Source organism: Ailuropoda melanoleuca, chromosome 12, assembly GCF_002007445.2.
Source record: "Ailuropoda melanoleuca isolate Jingjing chromosome 12, ASM200744v2, whole genome shotgun sequence".
Classification (NCBI taxonomy): Eukaryota; Metazoa; Chordata; class Mammalia; order Carnivora; family Ursidae; genus Ailuropoda; species Ailuropoda melanoleuca.
Window position 1 is genome coordinate 76,462,402 of NC_048229.1, and position 15,898 is coordinate 76,478,299.

The 15,898-nt window shown below is 44.3% G+C and overlaps 1 protein-coding gene across 5 annotated transcripts in view; it reads left to right on the forward strand.

Moving 5' to 3' along the window:
• CDH13 (cadherin 13) overlaps nucleotides 1-15,898 on the forward strand; it is a 1,033,545-nt gene that overhangs the window by 522,717 nt on the left and 494,930 nt on the right. For all 5 annotated transcript variants that reach the window (XM_034672819.1, XM_034672820.1, XM_034672818.1 and 2 more), the window contains exon 5: nucleotides 10,966-11,118. In XM_034672819.1, coding sequence (XP_034528710.1) covers nucleotides 10,966-11,118 — 153 coding nt within the window. The remainder of the gene's footprint in view (nucleotides 1-10,965; nucleotides 11,119-15,898) is intronic.

Below are 15,898 nucleotides of genomic sequence, written 5' to 3' on the forward strand. Positions count from 1 at the left end.
ATACAGCTTCTTTATTTATTACAAAATAGTTGAGTGTCTCCTATGCACCATGCACTTTTCACAACCATGAACAAAACAGAGGTCCCTGATAACATGGAGCATATATTTTAACAGTAAATAGAGATAATAAACAGATAACTATGTCAGGTGATGATGGGTTCTGTGAAGAAAAACAAAACAGAGTAATGGACATAGAGAATGATGCTGGGAGGGAAGCCACTATTTTTTTTTTTAATAAGGTGGTCATGAAAGCCCTCACTGAATAGATGGATGTAATTAGAGAACTCAGGGACAGTGAAGGAATGAGCTATACAGATATATACTTGGTAATATCCTGGTGAATTAAAGCCATTTGCCAGACACCATTGGGAAAGGGGACTCTGATATTTTGGTAGAAAAGTATAATTTAAAGACCAAGTGTGAGGTGTAAGATTAAGTAATACTGGAGAGGGTAATTCGCCATCTACAGGGCTTGAACCTAAACTGGCTTTGTATATACACAGGTGTTCATTGCTCTCTCTCTGTTTTCCAAGTATACTATTTTCTTTGTCAAGGTCCATACTTATGGCCTGAAACAGTCTCCCCAAAATGGTACATTTGGCTTTTACACTGAAAAGACTTTCAGAGTCAGTAGCCCTTACTTAGCTAACTGACTCAGTCTCTCCCTCTCCCACTATCAGGCTTCCGAAAGAGATGATCTGATTGACCAGGCTCAGCTTTTGGATAGGAGCCTCTGGGTCAGGACTGAAACAGGGGTAGGCCCAAACAAGGCACTTTGGGGTAAATGGCAGCAAAATAGGATGGGAGGATGTGTGTGAACTCAGCAACAGATGAAGCTGAAAACAGAGGCAGGATATGGGTTGTAAAAGAGCCTTGAATGCATCACTGAAGGAGCCTGAGTTTTCTCTGAAAGTGATGGCATGAGAGCCCTTGAAAGATTTAATCATGTGTGACCCAGTTGTGAGAGTTAGTAGCTGCTTCAGGGAACAAGGAACTCTGAAGCCATGCACAGGTCCTTCTAACCAAGGTACATGCAAGGCAGAATAGAGTATCAGGCTTTCAGTAGAAAATGACTGAAACTTTATGTATGTTTGACACTGCTTGTGTTTCCAAGCGTCAGACTTAACATTAAAATTTGTCCTAAATTATAAGAATAATAAGAATAATGTTGAAACTCAGCAAAAGGGCAGCCAACATGCATTTCCAGGGAGAAATTGTTCAATTGTTCGTGTTTATTACTTCCAAACGGGAACAGCTCTAGGTTCATAATGATGCTTTTGTTACATTGCTTTCTCTGAACTGTGGTTCAGATGAGTGCATAAATATTTGGTTTAATATTTCTTTGGGAACTGTAAAAATCTGAACTGATGGAAGGGAGAGGAGCAGAGCAATGGCAAGGAAGGAAAGTTGGTAAGAGATTAAGTGTGTATATTTCAACAGTGCCCAAGGGCATGATTAATTTATTATCCTTTAAATGTCAGAATGCATGCAGAAACCTCCAAATTATGCCATTACTATGACAAAGCTAAGAGGGTGTGAGAAGGTAAAAATATTCCTGCCAGGAATTTGATGTATGGGGAGAATGGGTGACTGGATACATATAAATCTGGGAATGGAGACTTGAAAGTCCCTAATCTTGCCTCTGCCATTGGCATAACGCCTGAGATGAACATCTTTGCTCTCAGGCTTCACGGGGTGGGCATGTCACCAGGAGGCCCAACTGGAGCACTGTCAACAGCACCAGGCTCTGGAGCTTTGTTGATTCTATTCCGTTGTTTCCACTCAACCCAGCACACATCGATTAGTTGGCCATATGGAGTCAGGCTTAAAACCATGGGCTCTGGATACTTGGATTCAAATCTGAAGTTGTTTCCTAGCTGACTTTGCCAAGGTGTGTGGGACTCAGTTTATTCCTCTGTAAAGTGAAGATTAATATCAGTACTTATTCCATAGAGTTGTTGTAAGGATTAAATAAACTATTGTATGTAAAATGTTTAGGATAGAGTATGGCAAAGAGTTCATGTTCAATAAAAAGTAGCTGTGTCATTGTCCTCCTCCTTATCATCATCATTATCATCACTTAATAGTTATAAAAAGAACAGCTGCATTATTGAACATTGCATATCTCTCAGATCATTTACTCACCATATTCCTCTTAGGATGGGCGTTATTTCCCCCATTTTGCAGAGAGTGGGAGTGATGCTCAGAGAGACCATACTGCTTACAAAAGTCCACATTGCTCATGAGTTCTGAGCTGGGATGCAGACACATCCTTACCTGTCTTCCAACCATGTTCTCCTAGATACTCTGTGCATTAGCCGGGATAGGTTAGGCTCTGAACTAGTGATAAACAATCCCAAATATCAGTTGATCAAAGTAACAGAGGTTTAATTAAGCTCTATATCCATTGAGGGTTACGTGGAGGCTCTGCTCCTCCTCACCATCATTCTTTTCTTGGGATCTAAGTGATGAAGTCACCGCTATTTAGAAAATTGCTGGTCCCATGGAGAAGGCAAAAATGAACACAGATAAGCACACCGTAGCTCTTAAAGCTTTTGCTCAGAATTGGCTGAAGTGACACATGTCATGTTCACTCACACTTCATTGGCCAAAGTAAGTCATATGGCCACAATCTACTTCAAGTGGCTGGGGAAATATAGTCCTACTGTGTGCCCAGAAAGAGAGGAGCCAGAAGAGCACAGCCTCAATGACGACTCCCTGCTATCAAGTCATCCATAAATAGAAGAGACTGCAGGTATAGAAGATCAAGAGTTTTTACCAGAGATGTCAGGGACCATCTCGATTTTCAGTAGAACAACAAGAGTCAAGATCAAGGAAAATGTTTAGAAGGGACCCAGTGAGCAGGGGAAACCTGCATTAAGAAACCAGAAATTCAGAAGTGACAGCTAAGGACCCCAGTTAGTCCATTAGACGAGAGAGGATGCAAAAGTGTGATACTAATGACCAATGAATGGGCTTTGGGTCCAGACAAGAAAGGCACAATGACTGAATGATCCAAAAATGACCCTCTTTCCCTGATCTGCTATAGCATCTTCCAGCACATGTGTGATGTTGCATAATCTAGACTTCAGGGAATGCATAGAAGTGTGAGCTCCTGAGAACAGCAAGGACTCTGGGACTCATAAATGGTCAATAAACGCTTTGAATGGAACAAAAGGAGGTGGAGGGAGACTGTGTGTTAGAGGAAGGAAACATCTTTTCAAAAGTCATGGGAGAGAAACTAACCATGAAGCTGAGTGAATGGTGGTATGAGTTTGGTATATATTATTAACAAACATAAACTGAGTTCTTGCAGTGAGAATGGCGTTGTGCCAATTACAAATTTAGAGATGCGGAGTCATACGTCATTTGTCTTTTTGTGACTGGCTTATTTCCCTTCGCATAACATTCTCAAGTTTCTTCCATATTATAGCATGTGTCAGAATTCCCTTCTTTTTTAAGACTGAGTAATATTACATTTTATGGATATACCACCTTTGGTTTATCCATTCATCCATTGTTGGACACTTGCGTTGCTTCCGCATCTTGGCCATCATGAATAATGCTGCAGAGTACTCTTTCCGTGAGTCAATGGATCATTTAGTAAAGACGATATCACACTTGGCCACTGGTAAATGTTTTTAAAACCCCAAAAGTAGAAATTTCATAAGCCACATTATATAAGTTGGAAATAAACAAAATATTATAAATATTCATAAATTAAGAAATAGTCTCATTAAAAAAATCTATGGCCTAGAGAAAATACACCAAAGAGTATAAGCTATCAGAAAATAATGCCAAAAACCTGCCCACAAATTAACACTGAATGTTATGGAACTCAGCATGAACTGTACTTAGGCATAATCTTAAATGTCTTTGTTATAAAAGAAGAGAAACAAAGCTAGTGTGGTGGTAGTACTCATAGTACTCATAGTAAGGATAGTGGATTTAGACACCCCTTCATCTTGTGCTTCTTCCCAAAGGCACCACTCTGCCCTTAGCCGTAGTGACCTCCACAGCACCATGGGAACCCTTCAAACTTGGCCGTGGACTCAGCCAGCCCTAGCTAGGATGAGAACCACGAGAGGATGCGGTGGGTCTGGGGCTATCATCCACCTTCAGTGCATTGCCAGGGTGTTGGTTCAATGTTTCTGCACCAGGGGATTGGGACTCTTGGCCCAGGGTTTTCCCTAGTTCTCCTCATTAATTTATGACCTAGTGGCTGAAAGTAGTTGAGCAGCACCGGGGGAGGGAAGGGCATGGATCTAACAGCTGCCCAGACCGCTGAACAGCCAAGTTCAAAGGCATGTCAAGGACTAAACCACAGCTGGAAATTAATTAGTGCTTACAGATCACCTTAGGGAACTAATCTAATGATAAAACAAATGCCTTCTAATAACTATAGAAGGCAACAAATGGGGTTTTTTTTCCTATTTACATGGAATAGACAACATCTTCAAAATTGGCATGTACATCAAGCTCCAGCAATTCCTCTTACATGTTTAAAAAAATAATTACCAAAAATATTCTAAGGGTGAAGGAAAGATATCCATCCTCTATTCTCCAAAGACCTATACTATTCACATGTGACTTATTCCCTTTGGTGATTTGGGGGGGGGGAGTGAATTATTGTTTAGTTGTTCATCTTTTTTATCATATTGTGTGTGTGTGTGTGTGTGTGTGTGTAGTCTTCTATCTTTTGGAAATAAATGTCTCCTGATTTCCTAAATAGAGAAGAATTAGAGGCATCACTTTAGTTGGCTGTAACACGGAAGAAGTGCCAGGGTATTCGTCTTAGAACTGCTTTGCCAGCAAGCACAATGTCTACTTAGACAAGGGGACCTTTGCAGATTATTATGATGAGGAGGGCTCTAAGCCCCTTCCTGACTCCTAGGCATTACCATTGCCTAGGAAGTTAACTTTAGAGATTTGTAAAAAAAAGGAATGAAAAGGTTTTGATGTTGCACAGATAAAGTGACCAGATTTAAAAAAAAAAAAAGTTTAGGACAACTGACCTTATTTTTAATATATGAGTTTGGGTTTATGAGCACTTTGTGATCCTATAAAAACCTGCAGATAAAGTTGCACTTCTTTACTCAAGCTTTAATCAAGTATCTTCTGTGCTCCAGACCCAGGAAATTTCAAAGAGAATAAGAAATAAATAGCCCAAGGGACAATCACCACCAACAACAAAGAGACCATCTGCTCTCTTTGCTGTAATAGACCTCGCTGGTGAGCAGGGCTAAGCTCCGAGGATGAGGTTCAATCCTCGTGGAGCAGGGCAGAGGAGGTCAAGAGAAGCTTCCATAAGTGGGCAATTCCTGGTGCTGAGTCCAGGAAGATGAGGAGGGGGTCTCCAACAGGCTGGGGGACAGGAGTCCAGCTGCCCTAGGTCCAAAGAAAGTCAACGAAGTTCAGAAGGCCTGTGGTTGGTTTGGCCAAAGTTAGAATTGTAGAATCAGGTGCGGACCCATCAGGAGGGCCCCTGAGAATTGACCCTGGCAGCAATAGGGAGCCATGATGAATTCTAGGCTGGGAACTGTCATGGTGAGATTTGCGTTTGTATTTTAGAATGCCCATTCTGGTAGCAATTAGAACAGGAGATGAGAGAAAAGAAATCGGAAACTTGCAGGCCAGTGAGGAGGTGATGATCACATTGATTTACTTAATCAGTATGCAAATACTTACTGCACTAGGTACCGTTCTAGGCCTTTAGAATAAACAGGCAAAAGTCTCTAGTGGAGATCAGAGTTCAAGTATAGACACAGGAGATTAGGGCCAGAAGCTCTTCAGCAAACCTGGTATGCAAAGGTTTGTGACTGTGTCGTATTTATATATGGAATACATAATCCATGGGGGAAAGACTGATGTCAGTACAATGAAGGAAAAGTCTGAACCACACAGACACCAGAATGAAAATGAAAAACCACATTGACTAAAGGTCATGTGGGGTTCTGGACTGGATTTTGATCAGAAAAAGGATAGAAGTGGAAAATCTAGAGAAACCTGAATACACAAAATCTAGAGCTTGGTTAGTTCATAGTCACGTATCACGTAGTTGTGACCGTGTTATGCAAGATGTTAACATTTGGGGAAATCGGATGAAAGGTAAATGGGAAATCTGTACTATCTTTGCAACATTTCTGTAAATGTAAAATTATTCCCCCCAAAAGTTTATATGTAGGGGCGCCTGGGTGGCACAGCGGTTAAGCGTCTGCCTTTGGCTCAGGGCGTGATCCTGGCGTTATGGGATCGAGCCCCGCATCGGGCTTCTCCGCTATGAGCCTGCTTCTTCCTCTCCCACTCCCCCTGCTTGTGTTCCCTCTCTCGTTGGCTGTCTCTATCTCTGTCGAATAAATAAATAAAATCTTTAAAAAAAAAAGTTTATATGTAAACTTTTTAAAATGTATTCCAGTCACATTGAATAGAAAAAAAAAAAGTGTAGAATAATTTGTAGAGAATGATCCTCCTTGTGCAAAAACATTCCAAAACTGCTTTATATTCTTGCAACTAATGAAGCATCGAACTTTACATCAGGAACCAGGGATGTACTATATGGTGACTAACATAATATAATAAAAAATCATTAAAACAAAAACTGCAGTATATTCTATGAGTGCGTATGTGTATAAGTTCATGGAAGATTACCTTAAAACTACACACAACTAGAGGACAGAGGTGGGAACAGGACTTAGGGGATTCAGAGGAGGGCCTCAGTTTGCCCATAATGTGCTCATCTGTAAGAAATATGCAGCAGGACCATCCTTTGCAATTCAGATCAAGCAATCACTGCCTGCTCCAGGCCTCCTTAGGTACAGAGGACTCTGGTCCCAGCTGTGCCATGCCACCCAGAGAGCTGTCGTGCTGGCCACCCCATGGCTCTCTGGGAAGTTACTTTACCCAGGTATGCAGCAAGGTGCCTGTGGGCTGTTCACACACCCTTCCAGGCTGTTGGTACCCAGGGCCGGAATTCTTTCTCATCATTAGCTATGGTTTTTTTCCATTCAAACTCAGAGGGTAAGTAAGTAAAGGAAAAAAGAATCCCACTGTGAAAAGAAGTGCTGAATGACAAAGACCAATAGGAAAGACCAGCTAATTGTGAAGCCCTGCTATGTGGTATAATGGGTGTTAACAGCTGTTGCAGGAGCAGAGACTCACAGCAGGATTTGTTCTGACCAGAAAGAGGGCCCTGGATTTCTTAAAACCCATCACATTAAACAACAACAAAAGGACCTCCCCTCCCTCCCCCCCGGGGCCACAGCCAGCGAGTAGCACAGGGCCATTTTCCGCAGTCTCGCACAGTGTAATGAAGCTCTTCTGGAAACCCGCTTGACTAGCATGGAATAGGTTTGATGTGTGGCTAAAGGCACACCTGCTATCTCCCCAGATCAGTGAGGATGAAGTGGGCTGGGGTCCCTCTGAAATCCCACCGAGGGAACAAGAAGCCGGAGAGATGGTGGGTGATTCTTAAATCTAAACCGAGCCAGGATTCCTGGCTTTTCCCTGGAGGGCAACCCCCACCCTGCGCTTGCCCCTCTGAGGTTTCTCTAAGCCTTGGGGTGTTTGGACGCAGTTGGAGATGTCAGTCTTGGGGAAGTAGCAACTCTGCTTTACTAACATTCTAGAAAACAGGTTTTTAAAAAGTTTCTAATATGTTTAAAATAGGTCTAGAGAGGAGTAGCAAACAGACCCAGCCTTTTGTCAGCAGAATGCTCCAAACGGTAGCAGTGGAAACCAGCACCAGTTATGATGAGTATAGATGGTACTGAAATCTGTCTAAATCAGTGGTCCGCAAACTGGGGTGTGCATCAGAATTATCAGGGGACTTGTTAAAGCCCATGTCACCAGCCCCATCCCCAGCTCTGATTCCAGAGCTCCGGGTGGGGCCTGAGAATTTGCATTTCTAACAAGGTGATGCCTATGCTGGTCCAGGGAAACACATCTTGAGACCCCTGGGCTAGTGGCCCCATAATGCTCATTAGTCTGTGGGTGCCATACTTGGTGTGGCCCTCCTTCAAAGTGGACACGGTTCTGAGGACCAGGAGGCAGATTCAGTAGATCTGTCAAAAGCCAAGTCTTTAAAAACAGAAATATTGAGAGAGAGGAGTCATGCAGCACGAAGCAGGTGCTCACAGCGGGTCTTCCTTCTTCTCTGGGAAGAAGTCATTTAAATCCAGCAGCCAAGACCCTGGCTTCTGTGAGGTCAGGTGGCTCAAGCTCTCTGAGAGCAAGGAAATGACGCAGACCTGACCTTTATGGCAGGAGGAAAGGTGACCCCAGGGGCAATTTCTGGGTCCAGAATTCAGTGCTATGGGGCAAACAGAGAAGTGGGAGGGTGTCCATATTTGCCCCAATAGAGCCTTCAGGACCATCTCCCACTGCATGCCTTCCAGAAAGCCTGGGGTGCTATACTCCCAGCACTTTCTGAGCAGGAAAGTGTCCAGAAAGGAGATCAGAGCACAGAAGACTTCCCTTGGCAGGTCTTCACCAGTGAGCTGTGTCTGGGACACAGATAGGGTCAGAAGTCCATTCCTGGGAGCACCAGAGCTCATGTCGATTTCCATGTTCATTTCCCGTCAGACTGTCTCCTGACTTAATATGTCCTTTGGGGAGGACTTACCTACCTTAAGTGCTCAGGGGAGCAAGAGGAAGAGGTTTTAATCCACAACTGGGCTGAAGTGGTAAAATGCGGAGGGAGGGACAAGTAAACAGGGAGGTGACAAAGAAATCGGATTTTGGTTGGCAGCCCCTTCCCACAGTAAACCTGTTTCCAGAGCACTTCTCTTAAACCAGAGATGTTTGTGAGTCTTGTGTTTTAAACGGAAATTTGCTCTCTTAGAAAGGGATTCTTTTTTAGGATTATGGTTAAGTTGCTTTTTTTTTATGCCTGGAAGTCTCTGTCTTATCCTATGACAACAAAGGTGTGTCAGTGTGATTTTGTTGTGATTATTACTCTCAGTATGATAATCATTAGCTACAATTCATTAAGCCCCTTCTGTGTGCCAAGAAGTGCACTTTGCACACACTATCTCATTAAACCCTCAGCAACCCTGAGGCACAAAGAGTGTTTTCCTCATTTTATAGGTGAGGAAACGGAGAGTCAAGAAGGCAAAGAACCATGTTCCAGGTCCCAGAGCTGACCATGGGCTAAGCTAGGACTAGGGCCTACATTTGTCTGAACAGTGGTGTTCTATGTTAGACAGACATTGGAACTGGTTCCTGCTGTGTGCCAGGCACTGTGCTAGGCACTGGGATCCTGGGGTGATCCCAACAGGCTGAGGCTGTTGACCTCATGGAGCCCCAAGCAGGAGGGAGTGGGTCATGGGGAGAATGTCAGTTGGATTAAATCAAGTCAAGCGGTGATTAAAAACTCTTTTCATCAGAAGATATCACATGCCTTATTTTTAGTCTTGCTTTAAATGATATTTTATGTTAATCTTAAAAATGCAAACAAGGATAATTGGTGTTTAATCAAAACTCTCAATGTATTTAAGTAAAATTTTAAATCAGGAAGAAAAAAAAAAACAACCAACATTGCTGTATGGAACTGTGTCAGGCTCTGCCTCAACTGGTCACAGCAGAGGAACCTGGGCATGAAGGTCATGCTGCCTTAGGCACCACTGCCACTTGGTGGCAGACATCGGAATTGCAAGCTTGGCACCCACAGCAATGGCCTCTGAGGGAGGCTGACTCCACCAGAAGGCCCATTTCCTGTCCTGTCCCTGGAAACCCTCCAGGTACTGGTGACTGTGTTCCAATAGGAGCCTGGTCATTTGTAAATTGGTTACAGCTGGGTCAGTATCAGCTTTCATCTAGCTATCTGTCCTGAATGTCTACTGAGGTTGTGACCTTTAAATTATTACCATCGGGGGAAAAAATTGTTACCATCGAATTCGTGTTCACAGATATGGATGATAAAGTGACATTAAATATACATGAATCCTTGGACAAACTCTAGAACCAATTCATGCAAATAATGGTTCTCTCTTTAGCTGGGAATCTTCAAACACTATTAAAAAAAACAAACAAACAAAGCATAGTTTGAAAGAAAAAAAAACCACCACCATAGTTTGGTTCCTAATTACCCCTCGACCTCACTCAAACCACGCTAATGACTCCCAGGTTCTGGAGTTGTGTAGGCTCTCCCCCTGCCTGCTTACTCTCTGTGTCTGCACTATTCCCTCTGCCTAGAACGATCTTCCTCGATCCTATCATCTGAATTCTCTTCAAATGTCACATCAAGGCTGACAACCTGTAGGGAATTATCTTAAATTCAGCAGTGTCAGCGTCGCATAGCAATGTCCCTATAGATACGGCAGGTGGGTTCTGAATCCCGTCTTCATCTCTTTAGCAGCGACCAGGGCTTCATCTCGCTATGTCTCGGGGACTCACCCATTAAGTATGAATGATAATGTCCCCTACCACCAGCATTGTTGTGAGGTTTGTTTTTTAAGTGTGTAAATATGTGTAAAACGCTTCCTGAGCACCATGCCTCCTCCACAGAAGCAAAGGTACAGGTGGCATTGTTGATGACTGAGTTTTGTAAATAGTTAGAACTTCGGTCAATGCCTGCCCACTACAGGATTGCCCACTCATTTTTTCCCCATTCTCTATTTGGTCTAGCTTACAGGAAGAAAAAAAAAAATCTCTTTCTTGAGAATAACAATAAAAATGTCCAATCTTGAATGTCCTTGAGTGATATCCCTCCTAGATCCATCCCTCCAAGTCCATCCCCCTACCCCCATGCTGGTAAGCTTCCCCAGCTGTAAGCTGAAAAGATTTGCACGTCAGGATGAAAGGTGTTAAGCAATGATGCTATTTTTGGTGAAGCTGCCTTAGTCAAGTTTATCCGGCGGCTCTGTGTTGGCACCTATGATTCGTGGATTGGTCACCGAGCTATGTTGAAAATGTGCTTTGTCTGTGTTCCAGCCAGAGCCTCAAATGTCGTTCTGTTTCTCTGACCAGGTAGTCGATAGTGATAGACCGGAAGGGTCCAAGTTCCGGCTCACTGGAAAGGGAGTGGATCAAGAGCCTAAAGGAATTTTCAGAATCAATGAGAACACGGGTAGCGTCTCCGTGACACGGACCTTGGACAGAGAAACGATGGCTACTTATCAAGTGAGTATTCCTCAAGTGCCCACCCTGTACGCAGACATGTGGCTTTTCCAAGACTATTGTCTTCCCACTGAGCTCGTTATTTCTGTGCTTCATCAAACCCAGGGCTGTGCGGCTTTAAGTGTGTCTCTGTGGGAGCCGAGTGGCATTGAACCCCAACAGGGTAACAGTGGGGGCCTCTTTCTCATCAACAGAGCCTGCAGGCCTCTATGAGACTTTGGGCACTGGAGACCAAGAAGGGGGACCCTTGGGGGATCTCAGAGGAGGTCAGAACCATGAGGGCAGCTTTGGCTTTCCAAAAACCAGCTCAATTATAAATAGCTATAAAAGGTGTGAACCCTTGGATGGGATCGTTGTACTTTTAGAAGTCTATTCTGAGGAAATAAGGAGGAATTTAGATTTTTGTCCAATGAGGTTATAGCAAGATATGACCCTTAAAATGGAGCCAATTTTGCTAAATATCTAGCAATGGGGTAGTGGTCAAATTACGGCACAATTTTGCAAGGTTTTGAACAACCCTTTAAAATATATTTGAAGAAGTTCTAGTTATATGGGAGAAATTCAAATATCGAGCGGAAACAGACACACAAGCACATATGGTAGCCTCCATGCAGATTGCGTGTTTGCACATTTCACGACGGGTGTAGATTTGTGAAGAAACGTGATGGAAGAAAAATCAAAGTCTTAATGGTCGTGTTTGGGTGTTATTGACTTTTTCTTTGTTTTTCTGATTTTTCTACAAAGCACTTAAGCTACTTTTTTAAAGATTTATTTATTATTTTAGAGAGAAAGAGAGAGAGAGTGAGCAGGGGGAGGGGCAGAGGGAGAGGCAAAGAGAGAAAGAGAGAAGCTCAAGCAGACTTGCTGCTGAGCACAGAGCCCAACGCGGGGCTCGATCCCAGAACCCTGAGATCATAACCAAAGCTGAAACCAAGAGTAGGACGCTTAACTGACTGAGCCACTCCGTTGCCCCTCAAGTTACTTTTTTATGGAGAAATAAAAGGCTTTTTGTAAAACGATAGTTTCAGAAGCGGACACCCATTCAGGACAGACAGACCAAAGCAGTGGCAAACAGATATTGGTGTGAGCGCTAAATCTCATATGGGCTGGAGGTCAGTCCTCTCCCTTCTCTACAACAACCCCCAAGAGTTCCCTTTCACTGCCTGTGTTATAGATCCAGGCCTCTGAGGGTAGTGAGCTCATTCTTCGAGGAATGAGATGGAATTCCCAGCCATTTTCAGGAAAAGCCCTCCATGGGGCGCAGTGCACTGAGCTGCAAGCAGGCACTGTGGGAACAAGGCTCAGTCAACAATGTTTGTTTTCTGTCATCACGGCCCTGGCCTGTGCACTTCTCAGGATCGGGATCGGTGGTCATCAATTTATAAGGACAAGATTTAGCATCTCTGGTTTTCTTGGTCAAAACACCACATGAGAATAATCCAATCCCACGTCAGCAACACTACTGCCTCTCCCTCAAACCCGTGTGCTGTCCCTTTACCGCAGACAGAGGGTGGAGAGACACTGCATTGAAAAGGAAGTGTTCTGGCTGGGAAACAGGTACCATGGGGTCTCGCCTGCCCTGTCACCCTGAGCTGTTGACCTTGGGATAGACCATGTAAGCTCTGGGCCTCACGATCCCATCCATAAAATGCGAATCACACTCACCTCCCTATCAGATTGCTCTGAGTTTCCAGGGGGGAGAACACAGTGTGAGGGTGTTGGAGGAATTCAAGTACTGGACAAATGCAAGCTGCCCAGGGAAGGTGCTGGAACCCTGTCTGCCAGCAGATCTCACACCGGGCAATGTGCCCGAGGCTCCTGAGTCTGGGGAAGAGGGGGGGGCCTCCCAGACCCCACTGTGCAGCTTTGCCAAAGGGTAGGTGCTGCGAGCATCTGCAGGGGGACCGTCTGTCCAAAATCACCAAAGGGTGAGCAGAGCGTCTTTAGTGTACACCCGGGGACCTGGTTGTTCTAGAAACTGAATGTTGCTCCCTCGGAAAGTGGTGACCTCAACAGCAACCAGAGGTAACGAGGCTGCTGTCAGGGTCCAGCTGCTGTGGGAAAAGCCAGCACTAGCCCACAGGTGCACGGCCCCGTCTCCTTCCATGCCTGTCATGTACGGATACATGTTATAATTTCTTAGTGTCAGAGCTCGGGGTGTAGCAAATTGCCCTCTGAGGCTCAGTACTGCTACTTGCTGAGCTGTGTGACCTTGGGCAGCCCACTTAACTCTCTCTGATCTTATGAAACGGGTATAGTACTGATGAGGACACGGAATACTCGCGAGGTTCAGTGGGGTGGAGTCCGGAGCCGACGCCCAAGAAAGAATTCTTGAGGCGTCTTTGGTGCAAAATGGTGGTTTATTAAAGCACGGGGACAGGACCCGTGGGCAGAAAAAGCTGCTGCCCCGGGGTTGTGAGAGGTGGCTGATTATATACTATGGGGTTGGGGGAAGGTAAGGAAAAAGGGAGGTTGAGGAAATACTTTCATATGTTAAAGAAGATTCACAGGATACCAGAGGCCCTGCCATTGTCAAGTTAAGGTTGTTTTTCCCTCTAGCAAGGCATTAACATTAAGATAGTTGGGAACTTCCTGGAGGCTGCAGATTATAAGGACATTTAATTGTTATCTACATTCCCTTCTGGAAGCTAAGTTAGTGATAGAAATGCTTGGTTCTTGTAAACTGCTAAGACATTTGTAAACTGAGGGAGACTTAGGTCTTGCACGATTGTGGTATCTACAGGTTAACCATTTCTTTGTCCTTTAGGGCAGCCAGGAGTGCCTGAAGAATGTCATGTACATCCCATGGGGGGGGTGTGTGAGGTGTCAGTTTCTGCTTTGTCCTCAGCTTGCCTTCCGTTCCCTCATCAGTACTAGCACCTCTAAGGACTGTAAAAGCCAAAATCGCTAGCTTTCACCAACTCGCAGTTGTTCATCAGTAGAGCCTGGTCTGTAGCTTGGAGCTTCTCATATTTTTTCCTTAAAGTGAAGCATGTAGTATCATAGCAATTAAAAACATAATTTTAAACGTGGCCACATTTGTTGCGTTCAGATATCACGGACTAGCTGTGGGAACATGGGCAGGGGGTCTGTCTCAACTTTCTCATCTGTAAAATGGGAATGATAATAATACTGATCTTACAGGATTTTAATGGATTAAATAAGTTAATATGTGTCAAGAGTTAGGATGATGCCAGAAACACCATGAGCACTGTATGATCTTACCGCATGAGCAAGAGATTAATGATGGGCAAGGAAGGTTGTAGCCCAGCCTGCCCAGATTAAGTGTGAACTTTCCGTGGGTGATCTTGAGTTTATTTTATAGTTTCATAACATATTGATTCATTATTGAATTCATTGGAGTGAGGTGCTCCCTCCAAGGTGTTAGGGGAATCTGGTGGGAAACCAGACACACCAGGTTCCCAGCCTTCATGTAGCTTTCATTTTAAAGCCTGGGCTTTATTTCATAACAAACTGCTTTAAAATCCTCACCATTGTGCAGGTGATCTCCTGGGACTCGGTGCCTTGTTCCTCATGCGGCTTGGGCACAGGGCTGCACGTGCCCAGTAGAGAGATGCTGGTCCTGGTGAGAATGCAGTGTCTTAAAAGAGCACCAGGGTACAACAGCCCAACAGCAGCCTGGCCCTGAGCCACTCTCCACTAGCCTCAGGGCTCCGGTTTCTAACACCATACCCCGCCCCCCTCTTGCTTGCTCCCAGATTCCTCTTTGTCCGGTTTCCTTCCTGTCCCATGCTGAGGAATGTCCCTGTCGCCCTCTGTTTGGTTCTCCTATTTCTAGATTTACTGGGTTACTCTTTTAATACACTTGGGGCACAGGAAAGTTGCAGCTCCTGTCCGTTTCAAGCACCTATTTAGAAAGAATCTACTATCCTAGTAACCTTTAGATCCATTGTGTTCACAGTAGTCATTGTGGTTGGTAGCAAACAGGCTTCTTTGGAGAGCTGGATCCTCCCAATTCCCACATTTTTCATTTCCCCTCTGGCAAGTTCTGAGAAGCAGCGAGCCTGCAGGAGAATGAATTTCCCTCATAATCGCTCCATGGTCGGTGGTGTTTATTTTAAAGTTTAGGGCTCCTCGCGTGCGAGTCAACTGTTACTTCCTACTTCCCAAGCCCAACAGGAAAGCATGCAGAACTAAGCCTTGGGGAGTTGCACAATAAGAAATAACCAGGGATAGTTGGTCCTTGGGCCCCGGAATTTTTATCATCATTAAAGCTACTGTTTCTTGAGCACCACATGGCTGATACTGCGCTAAATACTTCATACACGCTCTCTTATTTAACTCATTTCACCCAGGAGGCTTCAGAAGTAGATGTTAACACCATTTTACAGATAAGCAAATAACTGTGAAATAACTTTTGTAAGGTCTCGCAGCTGGTGTGTATAGAATCTGGGGTCCGTATCCACTTCTCTCCACCTCCAAAGCCTGGGGCTTCCAACCACTAAGAAATACTTCTTCCAGTTTTACCCTCAGTTAGAATCCGATACTTAATCTGCATGTCCCCAGCCTTCTTTGCCAGGAACTCCCCTCACTGCGGCTAGAAAGGGGGTGTGATTGGCTGGATAATCAATGCCTTCCTAAATCCCATCTTTGTCCATGACCCACTGCCACCTGCCCACTCTCCCTACCCCAGCCCCCAAAGGGCTTCCCAAGCTTCTGACCCAAAGTGGCACCTGGTAAAATAATTTAGCTCTTGCAGTATTGGAAGCTGACATATTAATGCAAAGCCTCCTGAAATATTACTCATTATTATGCATTTTGC